Source organism: Mytilus trossulus, chromosome 2 (assembly GCF_036588685.1).
Source record: "Mytilus trossulus isolate FHL-02 chromosome 2, PNRI_Mtr1.1.1.hap1, whole genome shotgun sequence".
Taxonomy (NCBI): Eukaryota; Metazoa; Mollusca; class Bivalvia; order Mytilida; family Mytilidae; genus Mytilus; species Mytilus trossulus.
The window spans coordinates 91,050,356-91,076,819 of record NC_086374.1 but is presented as its reverse complement, the minus strand read 5'-3'; the positions used below and the strand labels follow the sequence as shown (position 1 = coordinate 91,076,819).

The window sequence follows — 26,464 nt, the reverse complement described above, 5'->3', positions numbered from 1 at the left end:
ACAGAATAGTAATGAGAACTGAGAATAGTGTTCGACAATAGTGCAATATGTTGACGACCCGGGTATATATCGTTCTTTGAAATAATTATCACCAAGATCAGGTATTCAGTATAAAATAAGATACAGTGACGTTGTTATCAATTCATAGACGAAAACTAATGATTTTCTTACTTACCAGGAGATGGATTAACATAATTTTAATTATTATATTTAAGTTAAACCATACATGGACATGTATCCACACATTTGTGTTGTAACTGAACACCTTAAGCTTGTCATTTAGAATTTAATTTTGTAAATATTCTAATACGAATCTGAATTCGCCTTTTTAGAATCTAAAGGGCTATGGATAATCTCATTGTTCGTACACCAAAATGAAAATAACGTTACGTCATTGGTTGAATTTCAATTGTTTAGAACGTTTTTCACCAATCACAACGTTTTGGTATACGCTTTTGAAAATATTACCAAGAATGGATTAGGTTTTGAAACGGCGAATTCAACAATATTAACAATTCTCTTTTTTGTATGTATTTATATTCAAAAGAACTCTATACCTCTTTGCCTGCCTTATTGACTTCGTTGATTGTAATATTCATTTTTTATTTTCACTATAAAACAAACAAGTAGACATTTAATGAATTTCATGGAGAAAATATCGCTTTCGCACAATAAAAAGATAATAAAAGGTCTTCAATAAAAGGCAAGAGTTTATATGAGATGTCATGCACAAATTGAGTTTACATATTTGATCTAGTTAACGTAATCATCGAAAATCCTTAGACTGATCTGGCTATTTTTAAAATTCTACAGTGTAAAGCTGATAAGAGAACGTTCTAAAACACAATAACATTTACTGTTATGAAGCAAAATTCATTTCATTAACAGTAATGTATTTTATAATAATAAAACGTTTTTCAAGTATATGTTTTTCAATGTTTGTCTTTGGTCTATCCATCCCTTTTTACATATATTATAACTACAAAACAACATGCACAAATTATAAAGATTTTATGTAAAATGTCTCACTGTAAAAAAAGTATGAACCAGTATATAAATCTACTGTAATCGTACACAAGTATTTTAATTATATTTAGCATTTAGTTTGTGTATTTTATTTCTATTCACACTTTTTCTTACTTCATTGTTTCGTTAAGTCTGATATAACATAGCTTGCAATCTTCACTGATATAAACAAGTCAATTGTGTTTTGTAGGATCTGACAAAGTTCAGATTAAAGTTTTACACTTGCCATTTCCATAAAACTTCAGATTTCGGCAAGTTAGTTTTTGCTTTTGACAAACTTCCTAAAACTACCGTTTGATTTGAAGCCCGAAATTGTTGTCTTGGAGATGAAGATGGCGTCGACGGCAAGTTTGATAACTCAATTGCTTGTGTTCCCTTTTCTTTGATAATAAGTTCATGGGGAGATTGAATAGCATCTATCTTTTGCGTTGGAGTAGGAGTAGTTGTTATTAGTGCAAGCGGAACACGAGGCTGTTTCCGAAATGGATTTCGCAATAGTATGTTATTATTTTGTTTAACCACTTGATTTCGAACATTAGGTACGTCTATATTTGGAACTTGTGTTCCTCTTGCTTCTCCTAATCTTCGAGAAGAAAGCAGAGAGTTTACATCTGATCTACCATTTAGATAATGTGATGGATTAATTTGAATGACTAAGTTTCCTGGTAAACCACTTCTCATTAATTCCTGTCGTAATTGCTCCAAATTTACTGTATTCCCGACATTAATTGGACGTTTTTGTGAAAGCATTTCCAGTCCTTGTATCGGATTAAAGTTTTCATTGTTCTTTTGTCGTTTTGGATCCATTACTTGAGTTACTAACTTGTTTTCGTTTCCACGTGATTGGAATGTTTCCGTTATTTTTTGTGGAACAGATGAACTAGGTTTTGCAATTACTGACGTTTTTTGAGACGGCATATCGCGCACTTTTTCTGAAAAATTTGATTTTACAACAGACTTTACTTGTCTTTTAATTTCGTTTGTTAAGGCTGCTATCTGATTTGCATTTAGTTGCGGAAATCGATCTTTTAATATATTTGCAATGTTACCTGTTTGTTTACTGGTTTGTATCATTGGTTTGATGCCAGGTGTTGTCCTTTTGACAGTTATGTTTGTTTGCTTTGTGGTAGTCTCTTTTTGTTTTTCCAACGAAAGAGGCAAAGTAGAACTAATCTGAGATTGAAAATTCTGAAGTTGATTTAAAACTGAATTCATACTTAGATCGTTTGTATCTGTACCAAGCCTCAAATCTTCAAAAAGCAAACTGTTTAAAGAATTACTTGTTGGTGTCATTTCTTGAGTCGTTGAAAGTTTGTTCCCTTGTCTCTGAGCTAATTTATTTGGAATTGTCAACATTTCATTACCAATATTTTGTTCCATCCTTGCATCAGAAAGAATGCTATTGGCAGAACTTAAGCTGTCGAACTGTCTACGTTGTGCATTTCTAGATAAAGGCACTATCTGGTTAAACGTAGGTAGACTATTGTCGTTTATTCTTTCCAGAGACAACCGACGCTGAGCAATATTTCTATTCAACTGGTTATTTATCATCCCTTGTAACTGTGACATTTCATTAAGCTCTTTTCTCGTCAAACCGTTGGAACTGCCTAGAACCTGACGACTTAAAAGTCTTTCTAACAATGCAATCTGATTGTCTCGGCCTGTTATCTGGTTTTGCTGTTCTAACATACTTTGACGACTCATCAAATCATTTTGCATAATTCTTTTAGCATCAATATTTGGTTGAACACCCAAATTCCTAACCGGTTGCTGTCCCCTATTACTTTGCAGATCGTTCGATAGTAAGGTAATGTTGTTCAATGAGACCCGACCACTCTCTGTTGACTGTTGAGTGCCCATCGTGGGGTTTATTGGTTGTAATCCTAGCGCAGATGCTGTTGGAATTCCTTGAACTATACCAAGTTCAGTTACATCCAATTCAGCTCCTAGTTGTGGCAATTGATTTCTAAAAATTTGATTATTATTCAGCAGTGAAAATTTGTTCAAGTTATTTAACTCTGGTATAGATTGTCTTAGATTTTGCAATCTGTTTGCAAGTGGACGTCTTGAATTTCTTCTTGCTAAAAGATTGTTTTGGTTTGCACTTTGTTGTTGAGTTCGAAGTAAAGCTGTTTGAAGACTTGTTGCATCTAGTGTATTAATTGGAGGATTTTCAAGTAGGTCAGGAATCTGATTTAAAAAGGAATCACGCAGCTGATTTGTTTTTGGATTATTTTGTACAGACTTCTGTGAACGAGAGAAGCCTCCTCGCTGACGAGTCGCGTCTTCATTTCGCTGTAATACTAATGGCGATCTGTTTTCTAAAATATTATCTCGAGAAACCGTCAAACGATTCGCGTTCCCAGAACTAGATGGAAGTATGTTATTATTCCGAACTGCATTATCATTTCTGAGCCTGCTTCCTTGTCTTGCTTGCAGCACACGCATTTCGTTATTTTGAACAACATTTCCATTTCTTTGGCGCATTACACTATTCATTTGTGTAGGTCGGGTTGGATTGACATCTGCATTAGTTCTTCTATTATTAGCAGATTCGACAGACGGAAATGAGGCGGTGCTCTCGGGTGTACCATTACGTGATTGTGGTCTTGTTCGTGTCGATTGCCTATTTTGCAACTGTACTCTGTTTCGTAAACTAGCTGCTGTATTAGAGCTTACTTGGGTGCCTTGTCTAGCATTATTTGTTCTTTGATTTTGTAACTGTCGTCTATTTGTAATACGAATTGCATTAGCATTATTTTGCTGATCTTGTCTAATGTTTGTCGTTTGCCTTTGATTTTGCATTTGCATCGTGTTTAAAGTTGGGTCGACAGTATTTGACCCAGTCGGTTGATTTTGTCTAGCATTTGACACAGTCTGTTGATTTTGTCTAGCATTTGACCCAGTCTGTTGATTTTGTCGAGGATTTGTTCCTGTCTGTTGATTTTGTCTAGCATTTGACCCAGTCTGTTGATTTTGTCTAGCAATTGACCCAGTCTGTTGATTTTGTCTAGCATTTGACCCAGTCTGTTGATTTTGTCTAGCAATTGACCCAGTCTGTTGATTTTGTCTAGCATTTGACCCAGTCTGTTGATTTTGTCTAGCATTTGTCCTTTGTTGTAATCGTAATGCTTGTTGCAATCGAGGAGATGGGCCTTGTGTGACAGTCTGTCGTCGCCTAGCCTCTAGACGTCTTTGAGAATTAGGAACACCAGTTGGTCTAGGAGTTACAGCTAATCGTCTCCTAGCTCCAAAACGTCTTTGCAAATCTGAATTAGCAGGTGGGCTTGGTGTAACACTTATTCGTCTTGCTTCAATACGTCTTCCGCCGGTGTTAGATCCCTGTGGTTGCTGGACCGAACGTTCTCTACCCCCTACTGCAAAATTTGACACTATATTTAATAGAGAACTCAATACTGAACCAAATCCTGCCGGATTAGCACCATTTCCAACTTCTGTGGTTTGAAGAAGGGACCTTTTCCGAAAATGTGTATTGTAGTCAAAATTGTTGTTAGATCGTCGCATTCGTATGGTTTCTTTACTTTTATTGTTTTCTAACTTTAATTCTTGTTTCACTCCTGTCTTGCTTGTGTCACCGGATATTGAGTCTGACTGTGGCAACACTTTTCCGGACGATGTTTTCTTTGTAGATTCTTGTATTGATGATTGACCATTTTGTGGTGAATTTTGTCTTGAATTTTGTCTTGAATTTCGTCTTGATTTTTTTCTAGACTTTTTACTTGATGTTTTTCTTGATTTAGTGCTATCTGATATTTTCCTTGTTTTCGCAGATATATTTGATGTTTCTGTGGTAGCTGTCTCGGTATTTGACGATTTGAAACTTTTATTAGCAGTATCTAAACCATTTCCAGACGAATTTGATTTTATTTGAGCATCTGTATTTGGTACTTCCGTTTTCTTTAGTTCTGGTGTTACCGTTTTATTTTTGCTACTACTACTATCATCACCACCATTTGCGACCTTCAAAGAGGACGACTCTGTCATTGTTCTACCTTTAGTGTTGCCTTCCTTTAATGTACCCATTGTTTTTCCTGCCTCTGGCACACTATTTGTATGATTTTCCGTTATGTTGGGTGTTCTATCGACTGTATCCGTAACAGATCCGCTCACAGTGAGGGTAAGATTTTGTTGTTTACTATTTGCGTTCTTCAATAATTCTTCTGTATTTATCTGTTTTGAAATATTTTGACTTGTGTTTGTAATTTCTGTCTTGTTATTTGTTTCCTTATTATTTATATTTGTTGTTATAGACACTGATATATTAGTGTTATGTACGGTATTCTGAATACTACTACTGTTTTGAGTAGTTAATTGTGTAACGTTCTCCTTGTCGGTACTCTCTGTTTTCATTTCTGTTTCTTTTGTTTGAAAGCCATCTTGGTTCAAACTGGTTGAATTGACAGAGGATTGCTTGTTTAATATCTTAGATGTATCTTTAGTGTCGTTATTCCTTTGTATCTCTTCTGTACTTGATTTTGTTTCTTGAGACAGTTTGCTCGAAATTGCTTTCGTACCTTTCACGTCAGTATTTTCTTTAATTATTGCAAGTTCAGAATGTGTTTCTATTTTGTTTCTCTCTTCAAGGTTTTTCTCTTCAACCCTTTTCTCTAGTCCTTTGTTACTAATGTTAGTTGTAAGGGGTGACGTGGACGAATTTTTCGTACCTTTTAAAATCGTTTCTTTAGTTGATGTCGTTAATTGTTTGTCCTCTCCTACAATTACATTGTCTACAGATAGGTTTGCATTTTTATTTGCTTTAAGTTGTCCATTAGAAGTCGATGAGTGTGTTTTATTATCGTTAACCTTTGAATTTTCATTTGTCCTAGTGGGTGTCCTTAATACCATTGGTTTGACGGCTGGTAGTGGAGCTGATGACGTAACAGTGGGTGTCTTTAATACAATTGGTATGACGGCTGGTGGTGGACTTGATGACGTAACAGTGACGTCAGATGAAGCAGATGGAATAGGTGTGACTGTTTTCACGGAATTTGTCTCCGATATTGATGGTGGTTGAGATGTTTGTTGTTTGGTATTGACTCCTATTTTATCTTTTTCTGTTAGAATACGTTTGACCGTTGATATCATTGGATATTTAGAACCAGTCTTGCATGCCAAACCAGTGAAATCGTCTAATGCTAATGACCAAAACATTACACCACCAAATTTGTTCTGTTTTACCCAATTTGCCTGAAGAAAAAAAAATGGTGGTTTTCAATATATTGTTTTTACACAGCATATCATATTTTAACAAATCGTCAAATAGGTTGAATTCGAGTCAAATGTATAAATTGTTTTGATAAAATCATTTTAAGATAATATTCCTAAAAATTATAATTAAGGAAACCAGTTTCTCCTTTCATTTGCATAAGGATCGTCAGTAATATAAGCTAAAATTAAAACAACATACAGTTAACATGGTTAAAACAGAGAGGAGAATCGTTTGTTTTTATTTCTGATTTAGCTCTCATCACAGTCATGTTATTGAAAAAAAAAAATCAACAAAGGAGACCGAAAAGTTAAAAACAATATGGTTTGTTTTAGACAAATTTAAACCAAAATATCCTGGCATCTAAATATCACGTGACATTAGTAATTGTAATGCAATAAGTAGTAAGAAAACATATCGTCATGATTTCATCTCTGGTTTTGTAGGGTTCATGAGGGTTACTCTTTTTTTTATGTACAATGTTTTTGTAGTGTTGTCTGCTTTTTTTCATTTTGAACTTTTATTGCAATCTGAATATCAATTCAAAATAATTTTCAGAAAAAAAAAACCATGATAAATGCATGTTATTCAATTGTATGGCATCTATTGTATTCCGAATGTATGTAATTGTTAATGTGAGTAATACCTTTTCAGTAAAGCTTTCTTTATCATCGTAACCTATCCACTGGTCTCCCTGGACAAGATAAGGCACCTTCTGTTCAGTGTCTCTGTATACTTTAGCGCCATCAGCTATCATCTTGCAAACCTAAATAAATGAAATGTTGATTTTTATAGTTTGTAATTTTGGTATTTTAAGTTATAATCAAGTTTACTAGTATCTGGATATTATACGGTACTTATCAGGAAACTTTTCCATAAGATTTTTTGATCAGCTGTCCCTGCACCAAATATTCTAAGCTACATGTATTTCCACTGGGGTTCATAGCTCATTCGTGTTCATTCTCATGCAAACATTGCTCATTCGTGTTCATTCTCATGCAAACATTGCTCATTCGTGTTCATTCTCATGCAAACATTGCTCATTCGTGTTCATTCTCATGCAAACATTGCTCATTCGTGTTCATTCTCATGCAAACATTGCTCATTGGTGATCTGATCAATTTTATATTTTATTTTCTCTATTCACTCAATTCTTTATTTTCTCTATTCACTCAATTCTTTATTTTCTCTATTCACTCAATTCTTTGTTTTCTCTATTCACTCAATTCTTTATTTTCTCTATTCACTCAATTCTTTGTTTTCTCTATTCACTAAATTCTTTTTTTTACATAATCCCTATACAAGTTTCCATTTTCTATGTTACTTTAGTAAACTCTAACGTGTAACTGTTAACCAACGACGCATCATTAAAGTTACGACATTACATTCACATTACATTCACATGCAGATTTAAGTCGTTTACAGAAATGAACTTTATATACATTAAGATTTATTTTTCATCTTAATTTTCAAATTGCTAAGTTAAACATAGCTGCTTAGTATTCATCGTTTACGTTAAATGCATTAGTTTTTGTCTGTTATTGGAATAGTCATTAACTTCTTCAGTTTTCATGAAAGGTTAATTACTTTAAGAACGTTTTTTACCTCAAAATTAGCAATATATCCAACTTCACTAGTGTGAGGCCCTGCAATCGATCCACCGGTTGCACTAGATCCAATGTCATGGCTGTTCCGGTTTGTTAACGTAAAACCTCTGCCAAACAGAGGAAATCCAATAATAATTTTCGATCTTGGTGTACCTTTATTAAACCAATAATTTGAAACCCAGTTCTGAAATAAAAACATCACTAAGTTAGATTGAAGTATTTAGTTTTGCAAAATGTGACTGTTGTTGTTTGCTCTTTGGTCGGGTTGTTGTCTCTTTGTCACATTCCCCATTTCCATTCTCAATTTTATTCGTCCTTGTTTATTTGGAATTCGTCCAAGTCGGTCATGATACCGGTATCCGATTTTATGTCGGGAGCATTAATTTATCTGAGTTATATTATGTACACTTGGCAGACTTTGGAAGGTTAATGCAAAAAGGCACAGCCTTAATGGGACAATAAAGGGGACGACTCCGAGGAAACCCCTAGACAATAAGTCGAAAAAAAGTGTGAAATGAAACAAACAACTGCTCACAACTCTTAAATATTTTTAAGGATCATACAACAAAGCACAAAGTTTGCCAAAATCATTGGGGGAGTTACTAGAATTCTGGGGAAGGGTCAGCAGATCCTGCTCCGCTAGTGTGATATCTAGTGTTACTCAAGGCTAAAAAAAAACAATGACATTTCGCGTTCGATCCCGATAAATGTTAAAAACAATTATTTATGAAATCCAGCCATCTTACATGTTGAAACAATAATATCATTTCATTAAATGCAAAAGAATTATTCACTAATGATCAAATAACATATTAAAATCTGCTCTTAATTTCGCTTACAATGTTTTTCTGTGCTGCGTACCCACTATCTTTGATTCTAGGAAACAACGGACTGTTGTGGCCTGTTATTGGGTCCCATGCTCCGTGAAAATCATAGGTCATTATATTGATAAAATCTGAAGATCTGGAGAAAAAAGATACATGATAATTACAAACATGTATATACATTCTAACTTAAATTTCTATTTAAACAAGTTATCTGTTTCTCATTCTCCACTTAATAGTAAAATGAAGATTGCTTTTGAGAAAATTGCATACATTGGTAATGCTCGGGTTTCCAACAGCAGCACCAGCCCCACCATGGGTATACCAAATCCTAATGATGTTAAACAATATCTCTAATTCTTTAAGTGGTATGTCAACCGAGGTGAAAAGCCTATCTGTACGTGTAGCTAAGCTCGAAAACTCGAAGGATAATTACTCCAAAGATACGGTAGAAAATGTTAAAACGGTAAATTCAAAAGTAGATGATTTGAAACGTGAAAACGATGCAATAAAGATAGAAAATAAAAAACTTTTTGACACAATTACAAATCTTCGATGTCGAGGATACATTGACAACTTATTGTTTCACGGAATTCCTGAGACCGAGGATGATACGTCCGAAAATTTTATTGATACTGTAGCGAATATTTGTGATGACAAACTTGAACTTAATGATATTAAACATACAATACAAAAGCACATCGTCTTGGACAAAAGAAAGTGGGACAGGCAAGACCTATCATTGTTCGATTTAAGGACTCAAATGCTCGAAGTCAAGTTCGATCGAAAAGTTAAAAAATACTAATGTTGGAATTAGCCAACAGTACCCAAAAGACGTAAACGACCGCCGGAAACGCCTTGTATCGTTGTATAAGGAAGCGAAATTGCAAAAAAAGAAAGCCGTTCTTATTAATGACAAACTTTACGTAGACGGGGAAAGAGTTTTTGCGGAAGAAACAGTGAATGACAACAATGGCGACACTGAAGTCAAAGGCGTGTGGAACTAGGAACGACTAGAGAATGACAAAACTGTTTCCTCCACCAAAATCTTATCTTGGAACATAAACGGTGGTCTAGGTGAAAAACTTGAAAACGAACAATTTGTTAACTTCTTGAATACATATGATATAGTGTTTTTAAGTGAATGTTGGGTGAAGAAACAATTCAATTTTACCATGGATCAATTATGTTGTCCAGTCATTGTACCGCGTATGCGTTCGAAAAGTACTCAAGGTGGGGGAATGGTTTTCCTGTATAAAAAACATTTAGAACAGAAAATATCTGTGTTTGAAATTATAAAAGACTCTATAATAGTTATAAAAATCGACAGATCAATTTTTTGAAAAATGATGAAGATAGATACCTAGTATTTGTATATATTCCGCCGTATAAATCGGTTTTCTACAAACAATACGATGTAAATGATTTATTTGAAGATCTGGAATCCGTCTTAGAAAATTACTCAACAAAAGAAATTAGTTTTATTTGTGGGGACACTAATAGTCGGACAAGCACGTATGACGATTTCATAAAAGAAGACAACTTGCCGGATTCTCTTGTTGACCTTACTTCATATTCAGCCGATTCACAACTTTCTCTAAGAGTAAATCCTGACTTGAAAACTAACACATGGGGTTTAAAATTACTTTCTTTGTGCAAATCATCCGGATTTCGAATTGTTAATGGACGCCATAGCGAAGGCTACGCAAATGGTTTTACATACTGTGGTGCAAACGGAACTAGTGTGAATGACTATCTTATTACACAGGAACAAAATTTTGAATTGATTCGTAAGTTTATTGTATGTAGTTTTACGACATTTTCGGACCATGCTCCATTACACTTCGAATTTGACTCCGTACAAGCAACAACAGTAAATAGCAGATCTGCTGGTATACCAGAAAATGACGTATTAACAGTAATAAAGTGGAAAAACGAAAATAAATCCGAGATTCGTGAGGCTTTCCGTGTGAATCATGATCTACTAAACTCCTGCTTTGAAAATCGTGACTTATCATCATATGCCGATATAGACAGTTGTGTGACAAGTTTTTCGGAAGCAGTTGTGGCTATTGCTGAACCATTTTGTAAAGTTACTACAAGACATAAATCTGGGGACAAAAACGCAAAGCTGAATTTTGATTAACCGTGGTTTTCAGATGAGTTGAAAGCTTTACGTCGAAATTATATCAGGGCATTGAATGCGTTTAACAGCAACAGTTCTACAAATAATCATAAAACATTAAATGAGTGCAAGAAAACATACAAATTAAAGGAACGTTATCTGAAACGCCAATACATGAAACAAGAAGGTGACATGCTTAGTCAAATCCGCAAAACAAACAAAAAATTATTTTATGCAAAGTTTAAGCCAAAAAAGAAAACACTTAAGAGTAATCTGAAATTAGACGATTTCTATGAGCACTTCAAAAATCTTGGATTGGAAATGAATTTGGATTCGGACAATGCATCAACTGAAGAAACTAATTGTTGTGTTTTCGATGAACTAGATGCTGAAATAACAAACAATGAAGTTGAGAAGGTTATTAATCTATTGAAGCGAAGTAAAAGTCATGGTCTTGACTTCTTGCTAAACGAATATTTCATCGAACTTTGCGACTTTTTGCTTCCATTTATAGTAGAGTTATTTAACGCTGTTCTCGAGAATGGACACTTTCCAAAGTCTTGGTGCGAAGCAATAGTCATACCGGTATATAAAAATAAAGGGAACAACTTTACAAATAATTACAGAAGAATAAGCCTCTTGAGCAATTAAGCCAAATTGTTTACAGCTGTTTTAAACCAAAGACTACTAAAGTGGGCATGTGAAAACGACATTATCAGCGACGCACAATTTGGATTTAGACAAAGTCATGGCACGGCAGATGCAATTTTCGTATTGCATTCTCTTATAAATACGACATTATCTGACAAGAAACGACTGTACTGCTGTTTTGTGGACTACAAGAAAGCGTTTGATAGTATTAATCGTACAAAACTCTGGATGAAGCTTTCACGTGTAGGAATCCGTGGGAAGTTATTGACAGTTGTGCGCTCTATGTACGAAGTAACAAAGTCTTGTGTTCGTTTCAACGGTTCGTACTCTGAATTCTTCGAATGTCAAATCGGTTTGCCATAAGGCGAGGTTTTGTCGCCGATATTCTTCTCTCTATAAGTGAATGACTGTGAAATGTCCTTTTTAATCGATGGATGCATTCCGCTTGAGATGCGAGATTTAAGTCTTTTTCTTCTAATGTATGCTGATGATATGGTGCTATTTTCGAAAACCGTTCAAGGTCTGCAGTCAATGCTGGATTCTTTAAAACTATACACCGTGAAAAACGATTTAACAGTTAACATTGACAAAACTAAGGTAGTTGTGTTTCGAAACGGAGGAGTTATTAAGGATGATGAGAGATGGTTCTATAATAATGTGAGTTTAGAGACGGTCAATGACTTCTGTTACTTAGGATTTAATTTAAATTCAATGGAAAATTTCTATTTACACAGAAGAAGTTGGCAGAACAAGGTCGAAAATCAATGTTTGCCATGTTATCTACGTTAAGGAATTACCATTTAAATACTCAAACTAAACTGTTTCTATTTGATGTGTACGTAGGTAGTGTAATTTCTTATGCATGCGAATCTGGGGATTTTATAAAGGTGATGATGTCGAAAAAGTCCATTTGCATTTTTGCAAAAGACAACTTGGTGTTAAACCGTCTACAAATTCTGCAATGATATACATGGAACTAGGGAGACTTCCAATGATCGTTAAAAGGAAACTACAAATTTTTAAATATTTGTTCAAAATTATGTCAACAAATAACTGTATTTTAAGCTCCATATACAAAGAAATGTGTATCGATATTGATAGAAAAAGTTCAAAATTTGTAAATTGGGCAAAGTTAATCAGAGATGAACTAAACAACATTGGACTTGGAGATATGTGGATTAAACAATCAGACCTCGTATTTGAGATTGACTTCCCTCTTATTAAACAACGACTTTTAGATATTAAAAACAGGAGATGTATTCGCTACTTGATAACAGTAGCAAGTGCCGTATCTATAAATACATTATAAACAGTTTCGATTTACAGTTTTATTTGACAAAATATATTCCTATTGTGTACCGAAGAGCTCTTTCAAAAATAAGACGTTCTTCTCATTCTTTGGCAGTGGAAACTGGACGATACCAAAACATTGAGTTGTCACGTCGTATATGTACAATTTGCCGTCAGTGTATTGAAGACGAATTCCATTTCATCTTAGCGTGTCCGAAATATAAGGAATTTAGAGTAAAATTTATAAAGAAATACTACTGGTCTAGACCAAGTGTGTTTAAATTTATTGAACTTCTAAGTTTAAAGAATATCAAACAGTTAACCAATTTAGGAAAATACATTTTTAATGCATTTAAAATCAGAGACAATATTACATGAACATTCTCTGTCTGTTTACTTGTTTACTATGAAAATTTGTATTTACACCGATGAACTGTAAAGTTCAAGGTAATAAAGAATAGAATTGAAAAGAAAATTTGAAGAAAGTTATTTTCTAAAGACACATGCAAGTATAAAATAAAATGAAATAAAACAACGAACATAGGAAAATAACATACTTATTTAGAAACTGATGTGAATTTGCAGGTTTTGAAAATTATCTTCAGAATTAAATTTATCATCCGTGTGATATTTCCGATTCGAATAGAGAGTGGCAACGGGGAATGTGTCAAATTAACTAAATATAAAAGTAAAAATGCTAGTACCTTATAAATATAGAAACAAAGACATATTTTGTTACCGTTTTACTATTCTATAACTCTTGATACAACTGCTTAGAAAATGAGAATAACACTTTATGATTAAATTTCGTGTGTCCGAAGCGCTTTTCGAACTTTATTTTCATCAGGTTCCATGAAACTCAAATATTTCAAACCAAGGGATATATGAATTAGGAAAAATGTTAGTATCTATATAAAAATAACGGACCTTCAAATAATTTAGCTATGGTCAACTTCGCAAGAGGATTTGGAAAAATAACTTCTTATTTTTATTATTTATCAACAAATTATTCAAACGCACAAACGAACGAATATAATGCGTATCATTTCAAATTGAACATGTCATTACATACTTTGAAATAGCTTCTATGTCGTATCCATTTTTAATTTTCTCTTCGTCAGCTGGTACAGCTATTGTTAGTAACAAACGAGATTTTCCTGTTGATTTTGATTCCTCTTCAAACGCTTTTCTCATCTCCTAATAGGAAAAAAAATATTCGTGAAATACTAGTATAAATTGATGAAAATATAGTATTAGATAGCATACACACATATGATAGTTTTATGATATTCTTCAAATTGCTATATCTATACAAAGATCTTTTAAATGTTAATGAAAGTAAGAACACGATATGGGGCTGAAGTTAAATGCAAACTCCCCTTCTGGTCACAAGATCAGATCAAATATCTCCGATCACCATGCCTCTTATCAAATTTTAAAGTCTCGAGTTGCACTGTCTCTTCACACTATGTAGCATGACCACCGGATATGGTACCTCCCATCCCAAAAAGCAAATATTACCTATTCTAATCCTGTACAGTAAGCAGCAAAACGCCGCGATTCGTCGTACAGTTTATCCGCTTTATTTATATGACTTTCTATTCTGTAAACGATAGATTGTTTCGAAATACCGTATTCTCCAAGCTTAATTAAATGTGACATATCGTTGTTCTACAAACACGTTAAATGAATAGTTGAAGGATACATGTGTGTTAACAACTTTAACACGTTTCTTTGAACAGGTACCCAATTAAGATTCTGGCGATTCGAAGAGAGAGACATCCTGATCAGCCCTAAATAGTTGCTTCATTATTATAATTACTATTACAACACTTTAGTTGTTCGCAAGACATCTAATTTCACATTTGGACTTGTTTTTTTTCATAGATTTGGAGTAACCTATATTCTATGGTGATGCGGTTTTGGAGTAACCTATATTCTATGGTGATGCGGTTTTGGAGTAACCTATATTCGATGGTGATGTGGATTTGGTGTTACCTATATTCGATGGTGATGTGGATTTGGAGTTACCTATATTCGATGGTGATGCGGTTTTGGAGTTACCTTTATTCGATGGTGAGGCGGTTTTGGAGTTACCTTTATTCGATGGTGATGCAGTTTTGGAGTTACTTATATTCGATTGTGATGCGGTTTTGGAGTTACCTATATTCGATTGTGATGCGGTTTTGGAGTTAGCTATATTCGATTGTGATGCTACACAGTGTTAATATATTTGTCTTCTGAGACTTTGATGTTAATGGAAAGTGGTATCTGGTGTTTTCCCCTTACCTAGATGGTATCTGGTGCATTCCCCGTTCCAAGTAGGTATCTGGTGTATTCCCCGTACCTAGATTGTATCTGGTGCATTCCCCGTACCGAGTTCGTATCTGGTGTATTCCCCGTACCTAGATTGTATCTGGTGCATTCCCCCCGTACCGAGTTGGTATCTGGTGTATTCCCCATACCTAGATTGTATCTGGTGCATTCCCCGTACCGTACCGAGTTGGTATCTGGTGTATTTCCCGTACCTAGATTGTATCTGGTGCATTCCCCTTACCGAGTTGGTATCTGGTGTATTTTCTTTTCCGAGTTGGTATCGGTTGTATTCCCTTTACCGAGTTGGTATCAGGTGTATTCCCTTTACCGAGTTGGTATCGGGTGTACTCCCTTTACCGAGTTGGTATCTGGTGTATTCCCTTTACCAGGTGGTATCGGATGTATTCCCTGTATTCTGGCGGTATTTGGTGTAATTTCCAAACCAATACTCGAAAGTGAAGAAGTACAAGTATGGAGAATTTCATAAATCGTTTCAATGTTTTATCAAGACATTGTTATCATGTCACAGAGTTCGGTGTGGGCTATTTGAGAATATTACCCAGAATGCTTCAGATTCCAAAATATGGAACTTTAAGTCACAACTCGTTTTAACTTTTGGTCGATTTTGAGTTCGATAAAGATTGACTCCGTCTGTTGTTTGTGTCAGACCGAACAAAAAGACCTCTTCGGAAATTTTATCTTTATTATATATTAATTTTGACAGAGGACATATCTATATTCTGGGCTTGAAATACATATACATTCTAATATGACGTGCTTCTTTCGCTTTGCAAACAACACCGTGTGAAAATTCTCGATCTATCTATACTTAGCGCAGACTCAGAAATATACATAAAAATGGATGTTACAATACACCTCCCATGTAAATCCACAGGTATTTGAACCTATTTGCAAACGCATTGCCGATTTTATTGTATTAGAAATTGTAATAAAACAAAAGACAAAGAACTTTTATTCTTATTCGGATGCATAATAAAAAGAATTGTAATATACTGCAACTAGTTGTGTTTATTTCCTAAATATGGTAACAAAGCTATATTTTGTACAATGTCAATTATATCATGGAACACTTTTTCCATAATTAGGGGATGAAAATAAGCATGATATTTATGTTACGATTTTAAAAGCTATCAATGTAATACTTTAAGTTGCAGTTTAAAAACAATATTAATTTTTTTTGTAACCATCGAAGTTCGTATAATATTGTATTAAAATGTAATTCTTTGGTAGGTTTTGTTTTATTTTCTATTCTATTGCATTATTCGCATATTAACGATTTCAGCGAGTCAACCTGGCAGCTCCTTCGTTACGAAATGTCAATTTTGGTTTTGACGGTAGCTTACGAAAAAATATGTTAATTAAAAATCGCAAATATTGGGTTTGAGAATTAAACATATTTTTTCTAGCGGTTATTAACGAAATAATCAATGCAACCTAAAGATTTCTGAGAATATTTGAGCTTTACCAAACAAGGAGTAAAAAAAAAGAACAGTTCAGTACACACACGGCATACCCATCCTCGCTTCAGTATTTGAATTAACCTATTTGTCCTATTAGAATAGACATAATTCATGGAAGCCATAGATTTGTTTTAAATTTACACATGGCCTGGGCCGTGATATTTCCAACAAATTTATGGCAAACAAATGGAAGTTTTTAACGACCTTGACTGGCTATACAGCACTTGCACGGTCGGCTAAATTTATGGCTTCCATGAATTATTTCTTAAATATATGTACATTGTCGGAAAATATATTTTATATTTTCCGACATGATTGTTCATATATTGTTTTTATCCTAAAGTTTACTCCCAACACTTGAAGCTTTAGTTATTAACTCTAAATCATGGTCTCTAATTTGTCCAAAAAAATAATCGATATAGTGTAAACGCGGACCGCGAAGAGGGCCCCAAAATGAACTGGTATGCAAAAAGAATTATCCACATTGCTCAACATAGAAGTAGGATAACAAGAGACAAGTACAAATAAAGCAAAATATTATGTGTCACGTGTACCTGTTATTTGTAAAATACAAGGTTGATTGCAGGATAAAAAAATCATTGAGACAAACATCTTGTTTATTTGTGAATTGTTTGTGTGTTGTGAAGCAATATGGCAGCAAATATCATAAACCATCAATTTATGTAATTATATAAATATGAATATATAACTTATGTGACAAAGTAGATCTTACACAAGAGAAGATTAATTATTGATATGAGTTTATATATCATTAAATTATTAGATCTAATTCATAAAATACATATTTTGTGATTGATGGACCAAGTCATGATTATGTCCGAAACCATTCTTAAAAAATATGACATGTATACTAAAAGATCGCCAGAGTAATTTTATAAATTGTGTATGTAACTTTTGTAGATATTTAAGATAAATCAAGCAAAAAGGTAGAGATGAAGTCGTCATGAAAATATAAATGTCCTTTATATGAATCAAAATCTCGTAAATACAGAGAGAGAAAAAAATCTGTATTTACGAGATTTTGATTCATATTCAGGACTATAAGCTACGTAAGACGTGGAATATTGTAAATCTTACACTTAACACAAATAGCCAAAGACCAAAAAGAATGACATAGAATCCATAGGGGATGGGGCAATAAAAAATCATTCAATGAGAGAGAGAGAGAGAGAGAGAGAGAGAGAGAGAGAGAGAGAGAGAGAGAGAGAGAGAGAGAGAGAGAGAGAGAGAGAGAGAGAGCAATGATACCTCCCATATATATGTAGACTTACCTTCATTAATGAGGCTAAATTCATCTTGTCTTGTGGAGGCCCGCCCCGTGTTGCAGGGTACTCCCAGTCAATGTCTAGTCCGTCGAAATTTCTCTTCCGTAAGAACTCGATTGTTGAGTTTATAAATATTGATCTTCTACTTGGCTGAGAAGCCATATCACTAAAAGGTTTACTGCCAAAATTCCAGCCACCAACGGCCAGCAATGTTTTTAATGATGGATTTGACAATTTCAAATTGTTGAATCTTTCATACCTAAAATGTAAATAAAATTGTGAAAGAAAAAATAATAAAAAAAAGAACGGATAGTTGCATTAAACCTGAAAACTGGAGGCTTTTGAACGCTTAAATCCGTCAATGAGACAGCAAACAAACGACAAATCAACCAAAAGACATAAACACTATTCAAAATAACTTGTAATGAATTATTTAGTGTGCACCACATTTTCTGTTATTTTTTCATAGACAGAACAAATATAACACTCATACCTTAAATAAAGAATGCTCGCAACCTTTATCAGAGTTTTTGGTAATATGCATTGTAAGATTAATACTATTTGGGTGAAGCAATGGAGAACGAAAACCAATTTCGGGACGGACGGACAGACAAGGGTGAATCGTAATGCCTCTCTTGCTTGTGGTGCAGAATGTTCTGTTCCCATTTTGAGAGAATTTGTTTTTGTTAATTATATATATATATATAAAATTTCTGAATCCGAAAATGAAAACAAGCTATTAAATGCAGTCTTGAACAAATAATGTATGATAAAAACTAAAGGATCTAGAGGCCAAAGGGGAACTAATCTTAACATAACAACATGTCGATGTAAATTTCTTAATCATATTCATATAATGTTTAAATTGTTAATTGTTAGGCAGAGCTTACATTTTCATGTACATAAACTCATCATAGATACTAGTAGTAAAATTTTATATTAATCCAGATACATGTTTCGTCTACAAAAGACTCATCAGTGACGCTCGAATAAAAAAAATATCAAAAGGCCAAACGAAGTACGAACTTCAAGTTGAAAAGCATTTGGGATTGAAAATTTTTAAAAGTTTTGCTAAATACAGCTCTATTCCTGAGGAAGATGAAGGACATATGTGCATAAGTAAAATCTATGAAATATACTTGCAATTATACGAGAAAAGACCATATGGAAAATACATAAACGACATATTACATAATAAATTTGTATTTTACATGATTGATAATCATAATATGATTTGATATCACGACAGAAGTCACTTGTTGATAATCACTAAGATACATTATTAATTATGGCTGACAAGATAATAATTGCATGAACATGTTCCGGGATATGTCCTTACAATTTTTACCTTACACTTTATACTACGCTACAGACATGTACCAGGTCAATTCTAGGCCATCTGTTTACAATACAGACACGACCAACAACAGCCTGTCACATTTGGTTTTCGTAAATTATTATTTTTCTTGTTCAAATGTCTCACATTTTTTTCGGTAGGGCTTATATTTTGTTTGCCGACTATTTATTTTGCCATTATTTATGAATGTGCCTTTCCCAAGTCAGGAGCCTGTAATTCAGTGGTTGTCGTTTGTCTATGTGTTACATATTTGTTTTTTTGTTCATTTTTTTTAGATAATTAAAGCCGTTAGTTTTCTCGTCTGACTTGTTTTACATTGTCATATCGGGGCCTGACTATTCGGTATGGGATTTGCTCATTGTTGAAGGCCGTACGGTGACCTACAGTTGTTAATGTCTGTGTCATTTTGGTCTCATTTGCAATCATACCACATCTTCATTTTTATATATACGGTATGTTTTTTCTCTCTCTGAAATTGTCGAAGACCGTACAGTGGACTGTAATTGGTTTAATACTCATTCATTTGAACTATATTGTATAGTTGTCAAATTGATAATCATACCACATTAATCTTATTCTTATGAACTGTCATATACTTACAAGGGGAATTTCATAGACTGCATATAAAGATGTGAATAGAGTTTATAGAGTAGAGACTAAAAGGCAAAAATTACAGTATAAAGGACAAAAATTAAAGGAATAAAAAAGAGGCGAATATATTTTTTTAGAGAAAGTAGGGTGCTAACATATAAAGAATGGAGAGTATAAGACGCAAAATTTATAAAGAATAGAGAAAAAATTACTTAAAAAAATAAATAAATACAGAATTGAAGGAGCCCTTTTCAGACCATCGTAAAAAAAAATTAAAAAGAGCACTTGAAATAATAACTTTATATATGCATCTGGCAAATAAATGTTTTTGAAACTCTTAGTGTTTTATAAGGATGTAGCAAACACGTGATGTACATGTCTCTAAGGCGCTTCCAGGTCGGATATCGTATAAAAATTTCATAAATAAATTCAAAATTGGACGACAAACAACACTTCTATCCTATATATCATGATATATAACAAGCTATTTGTCCTTATTTCATCACATTATCAACTGAAAATGTTACACAGTTCGGCTCTTTAAATTAATTAAACAAGACAAGAAAATTCAAGGCAAACACGTTATTTATTTGTGTACATCATCCGTGTACAATGTATGTTATTTCAAGTACATTTTTTTTAATTTCACATTCCGGAATTTAAAAGGGGGAGAGTTACTTTCTTAAAAAAAATAGTTTAATCCCGGTACGTGTTCAGATGTTTGTACAAACAATTCATAGAGAAAACAGATTTTTGCTTGCATAATTATGCTTCCATAAATTCCTCAATTTATGCTTGTAGATTGAATCAGATATAATTTAAGAAGATGTGATATGAATGCCAATGAAACAAGTTAACTCTCATCCGAGTCACAATCTATAAAAGTAAACCACTATATGTAAAAGTATGGCCTTCAACACGGAGTATTGGCTCACACCGAACAGCAAGCGAGGAGGGGCTCACAAAATGACTAGTACAAAACAATTCAAACAGGAAAATCACGGTATAATCTATATAAAATTGCCGTTTGCTTAAACGTTTCAAGGATAAACATTGTAATTAAAGCATATAAATATATATCAACGATTGTTTAGAATATTAATGAACGTAAACAACTATAGAAATAGCACATAAGTGGTAATAAAGTTATTTTTTATCTAGACACACAAACAGTGGTTGTTGTTATAGTTGCTTACTGTCATGATTGTTTTTAATTTATAAGTTGACTTAAAGCTATGCGTTCTGCTCATTGTTGAGTGTTTTATGGCTTTGGCGACCTATAATTGCCCAAATCTATCTACCATTTGGACTCTATGGGATAGTTGTCTTAATACCAATCATACCACATTTCCTTGTTTTATAATTACAGATTATTCACTGAGGTCTCTACATAACAAATAAATCCATCGACAAAAACATGTTTTCTAATTGTCATATGATTCAATAAATGTCCAAATTGACATGTTTATAGAATGTTTCTATTGGTCAGTGTAAGACAGGAGTGTATTGGCCGTATTAACCTTTATGGATATTTTTATTACTTCCGCTATGTACACAAATAATTTAGCATTTTTTGTTTTATTGAAAAAGCGAATTCGATTGGTTGTATTAAAGTGAGTGACGCTGACTTAAAAGGCAAAGCGATATGAAAACGTAAATCAACCCCTTAATCTTTTTTTATACCACTCAACGGACCTGATTAATTTTATCCCAAATATGAAATGTGACCGGTTGATTACAAAGGAGACGACCATCCACTTGATTCCGAACGGTGTGAATGTAAGCAGCTATAAGTTACAGTTCGACCTTTAACAACGAGTAAAACTAATATCGTTAGAAGTCAGCTTTTATAACCCACGACATGACATAATAAAACAAAATACCAAGGCCGAAATCATGACAAACCAATTAATCAAAAGCAATATGATTAAGTTGAGTTTGTTCTGAATAACTTCAAATGAAAAAATGCTTTCCCAGTCGTTTCTCTAATTAACTCCTGATATATCTATCTCCTAGTATCTAGAGGCTTTAGAGAACCTGTGTCGCTCACCTACAAAATGTAGGTCTATGTGCATTTGTAAACTTACATTCCTTTGCTCCATGGCGTCGTATCATCATTCCACTCAACTGCTGCTAACTTATAGCCATCAAGTTTGGCGAATGCATAAATAAGATGCGTACACAGTTTAACATCAATGTCTTCTGGCACAAAACGAGCAATTCCTTTTCGGTACTGAGACCAGTTTGTATAATAACACACTCGTAAATATCCATGGCAACTCAGAATATTAATCACTAAATGCACAATACCTGCAAAGAGTCAGATGAAAATATAAACTTTTGATTACTTTTAAAATGAACAGCACGACAAGAAATAACTGAGTAAAAATTGTATCGCCGCAGAACAGTCTTCGATACAGCACATGCCCACTTTGTTCTTTTACTTATATGATGAATAAATAGACCTCATTCTTAGAAATACAAAAACCCGCATTAGAATTCATTTTAGGACAAGCAAACTATTTAAAGAAAATGAAAAAAAAAGTTCGCACCTGAAACACTGCGTTATATTTTATAATGTTTAGAATAATACAACATTTATATTTAACTTTGAAAGTTATGTTGTTCTTTTTGTCGCTTTTCAGTAAGATCCTGTGCCCTGGGTGTAGTTTGCACTTTTTCAGCGTTTTTAATGACTCTATTAACTTCATCATTGGACCTTCTAATATAATTTACAGAGAAGAGAAACGGATAAAGTGTCGTGTATTTCTAAGTAAGTTACATGTATAAATGGTCTACTTTGTCAGTGAAGAACAAAACGCATGTTCGAAAGAAAATTTCTGCAAAAGTCGAACAATTACTTGCAAACTCGATCCATTTAGCAAGAAACTCCTATACAATTGAGAATGGAAATAGGGAATGTGTCAAAGAGACAACAACCCGACCATATAAAAAACAGCAGCAGAAGGTCACCAATAGGTCTTCAATGTAGCGAGAAATTCCCGAACCTGGAGGCGTCCTTCAGCTGGCCCCTAAACAAATATATATAGTTTTACAGATATGACAAGTATTATAAATATTTTGATGTTCATTATTATCGTTATTATCTCAAAAGACCCACACTAAATTATATACGCCTCTTTGGCCAATAAAACAGAAGTCATCGGACATTTATTTAGGCGTGTGTTACTCTGAATGAAAATCCACAAACATTAAAGTCATATATATACATGTACACCTACTACAATTCAACGGAGTTCGTTAAGCTATACACCCACATGATCTTACAAAGTGCATGGAGGTTTACACACGACAGTAGAGAACTAACATATGCAAAGGCATTTCTTACCAACTAAAATATAAAGGTTAAACATTTAACTTCAATTAAAAAACTTGTACACGATTCAATTACAAAAAAGACAGACGTAAGATACCAAAACAAACTGACATTTCTATCGCAAAAAACAAACACAAAAAAGATAAAAAAGACAAACAACAGTATGCAAACTAAAAAACAATAGGTCTAAAGAAAACTAAAGACAACATGAAACGAATCCCGCCAAAAAACCGAGGTGGTCCAAGGTGTTCTATGGAAGAATATTAAGCAGACCTTGCTCCACATCGTGTCGCTAATTTCTTAGTGTAAACCCGTGATAAGTCTTAATCGTAAGGAAAATGGGACAAAGAGGACGGATTTGATTTAAACAATTGCAACATATCTTTCGTCATCTGTGAAACAGATTTTCCAGAACAGTCAACTAACTTGTGGTTGCGTCTGTAAAATTTTCGAAGTGATGATTTCAATTTCACCACTTGGAAGCCACAGTTAAATAGTTTCCTTATGAACAGCATCTCCCCATCAAAATGAAATACAAGCTGTAAAATGTCATATCAATTGGGAAGATATACACTCCACTTACAGGCAATGATGGAATATTGCTACATAGAAATGGACAGTTCACACTTTTGTGAGTCAGACTTAACTGTTTCTGGTGTATCCCTCATTTCAATTTTTATGGGAAAGATGCATTCAAAATAGTCACAAAATTTTAAACTATTTAGTGAGATAAAATCATCTAAAAAGCGAAATGGGAAGTTACGCGATAATTCTAGCTCTTTTTATCGTCATAAGAAGCTACAGTATTAAATAAGCATCAGATGAATAAATGAAGCATACTTGGTTCCCATGGCAAGGCCGATTGCTTGTTGAAAAATGGGATTCCAAACGTAAAGACTATGGTGTCAATCAAATAATTTATCATCTTGCTATTGTGATCCTGGACCAATTACCATTATTTTTGTTCAACAACGCCTCATCAATTCTTACAATTTTTCTTTTAGTTTGAAATTGGAAATATATGTGTAAGGAATAATAAATCAAATGTTTTAATACTATTGTGAGAAGAAATATACTTAAATTGTTTATACTTTAACAGATCTTTAGAATTTGATAGTATCCACATGATTCATATCGCCCTAGATGTAGGTGGTTTCACAATAACTTTGAAGCCCGGCTTTGGCTGCTGAAAAACTTAATGGTAATGATTTAGGGAGAGGTTTCGTGGAGCTCTTAAAAGATCGAGCAATACAATGTTGTTTGTAAGGACCCCAATGTAATTTAGGTTTTTCATTCAGTGAATGAAAAATTACTATCAACAAGAGAATAACCGCATAATCTACAACTTTAATTTAATTTTTGTTTTTCCAACGTACAAGTTTCAGCACTAAATAAAAAAGTTGTTATTCATGAAAATTAAATGTTTAATATTGATTTTGAAAATTGAACGAACAATAATTTAAATCAGGAATTGAATTTGCATGATCGTTTTAAAGCAAAACAGGAATGTTATAGACGATTCAATGACGAAAAAGAGAGGCGAAAGATACCAAAGGGGCGATCAAATTATTATCGTGTTGTTTTACCTATAACCTTTAATTTTTTATGTGTTTTTATGTTTTTATGTTTTTAACCTTTAAAGTCATAGTAGTGTTGCTTGACCTTTAACTCTGTAAAGTGTTGCTTGACCTTTAACTCTGTAAAGTGTTGCTTGAACTAAAACCCGTTATTGTGATCTTGACCTATTACCTTTTATTGTGTTGCTTGAACTTTAACCCTTTATTGTGTTGCTTGAACTTTAACCTTTTATTGTGTTGCATAACCTCTATGCTTGTATCGTCTTGCTTGATCTATAACTCATTATCGTCTTGTTTAACCTTTAATCCTTTTTCTTGTGGCCTGACATATAACTTATTATCGCATTACTTGAACCATAAGCCTGTATCGTGCCACTTGACCTATAACCCTTTTTCGTGTGGCTTGACATAAAACTTGTTATCGCAGTACTTTGAACTATAAGTCTGTATCGTGCCACTTGACCTATAACCCTTTTTCATGTTCCTTGACCTATAACCCTTGTTCGTTTTGCTTGACCTATAACTTTATGTCGTGTTGCTTGACCTATAACTTCATATCGTTATGCTCGACTTATAATAGTTATCAAAGGTACCAGGATTAAAATTTAGTACGCCAGACGCGCGTTTCGTCTACATAAGACTCGTCAGTGACGCTCATATCAATTTTTTTATAAAGCCAAACAAGTAAAAAGTTGAAGAGCATTGAGTATCCAAAATCCAAAAAAAATGGTGCCAAATACGGCTTAAGGTAATCTATGCCTGGAATAAGAAAATCCTTAAGTTTTTGGAAAAATTCCAAGTTTAGTTAACAGGAAATTTATAAAAATGACCACATTATTGATATTCATGTCAACACCAAAGTGCTTACTACAGGGCTGGTGATATATTCGGGGACGAAACGTCAACCAGCAGTGGCAACGACCCAGTGGTGCAAATAGTTATCAAAGGTATCAGGATTATAATTTAGTACGCCAGACACGTGTTTCATCTACATACGACTCATCAGTGACGCTCATATCAAAATATTTATAAAGCCAAACAAGTAAAAAGTTATAAAACTTAAATGAGTTGCTTGTATTATAAGATCATCGGTCGCCAGTAAGTTTTCATTGGTTTGAATCAAATGATGTCTACAAAGGTAAGCTTTACAATAATCAAATGATTAAATAGAACCGACAAACAATTGTTGCATGGTATAATTTTTCGAGCAATTTTTCAAAACATTTTGCACTTCAACAAAGCTTATGGTTCTCAGTTTCGACTTTTTCATTAGATTTTTAATTATATAATGCAGGATTCGTGATTACCTAAAGATGTTTATTTTTATAAATTTGATTTGTTGTATCATCGCTTCACTCAAGTTTGCCATATATGTCTTTTTATTCATATACGTTGTTACTTTTTCTAGCATAAAATCGTCAGTTCTATGAAATAAAGTGTCACGTCGCGTTATTCTATAACTTTTGCCTTCATATATTCATTCTTCGAAGGAAAATAGATAATTGTAGTTATATCAAATCATATTCAAGACTTTAAGTCTTTTTTCATATACATGTATACCAAACCGACGTACAGATTATATCATGAAGATCATTTCAATATCTAAATATTACAAAATACTTACACACATAAATTAACTTATAATCCATTTTACTGAATACGTATCTACACCATCTTCATTTTAAATTAAGAAATATGAAAAACATATCCATTGTTACTATCATGATAAACAAGTAAATGTTGTACTACTGGTATGGGATAATAAAACA

At 33.5% G+C, this 26,464-nt stretch overlaps 1 protein-coding gene across 1 annotated transcript; it reads right to left on the bottom strand.

Moving 5' to 3' along the window:
* Positions 1 to 586: 586 nt before the first annotated feature.
* LOC134708336 (uncharacterized) lies at positions 587 to 26,464 on the bottom strand. The gene is made up of 8 exons (XM_063568787.1): positions 26,320 to 26,464; positions 21,869 to 22,091; positions 17,840 to 18,092; positions 13,823 to 13,947; positions 8,700 to 8,823; positions 7,859 to 8,044; positions 6,900 to 7,019; positions 587 to 6,234 (listed from the first exon to the last, which is right to left on the bottom strand). The coding sequence occupies exons 1-8, from the start codon at positions 26,342 to 26,344 to the stop codon at positions 1,243 to 1,245; spliced, it is 6,048 nt and encodes a 2,015-aa protein (XP_063424857.1). The 5' UTR covers positions 26,345 to 26,464; the 3' UTR covers positions 587 to 1,242.

Excerpts from the sequence above, each read along its gene's own strand:
- LOC134708336 (XM_063568787.1), bottom strand. The coding sequence starts at position 26,344 with ATGGATTATAAGTTAATTTATGTGT. Across the intron at positions 8,824-13,822 it reads GACATAGAAGCTATTTCAAA|ATCTTCAGATTTTATCAATA; the intron begins GTATGTAATGAC and ends TTTTTTCTCCAG. Across the intron at positions 7,020-7,858 it reads GATATATTGCTAATTTTGAG|GTTTGCAAGATGATAGCTGA; the intron begins GTAAAAAACGTT and ends TCATTTATTTAG.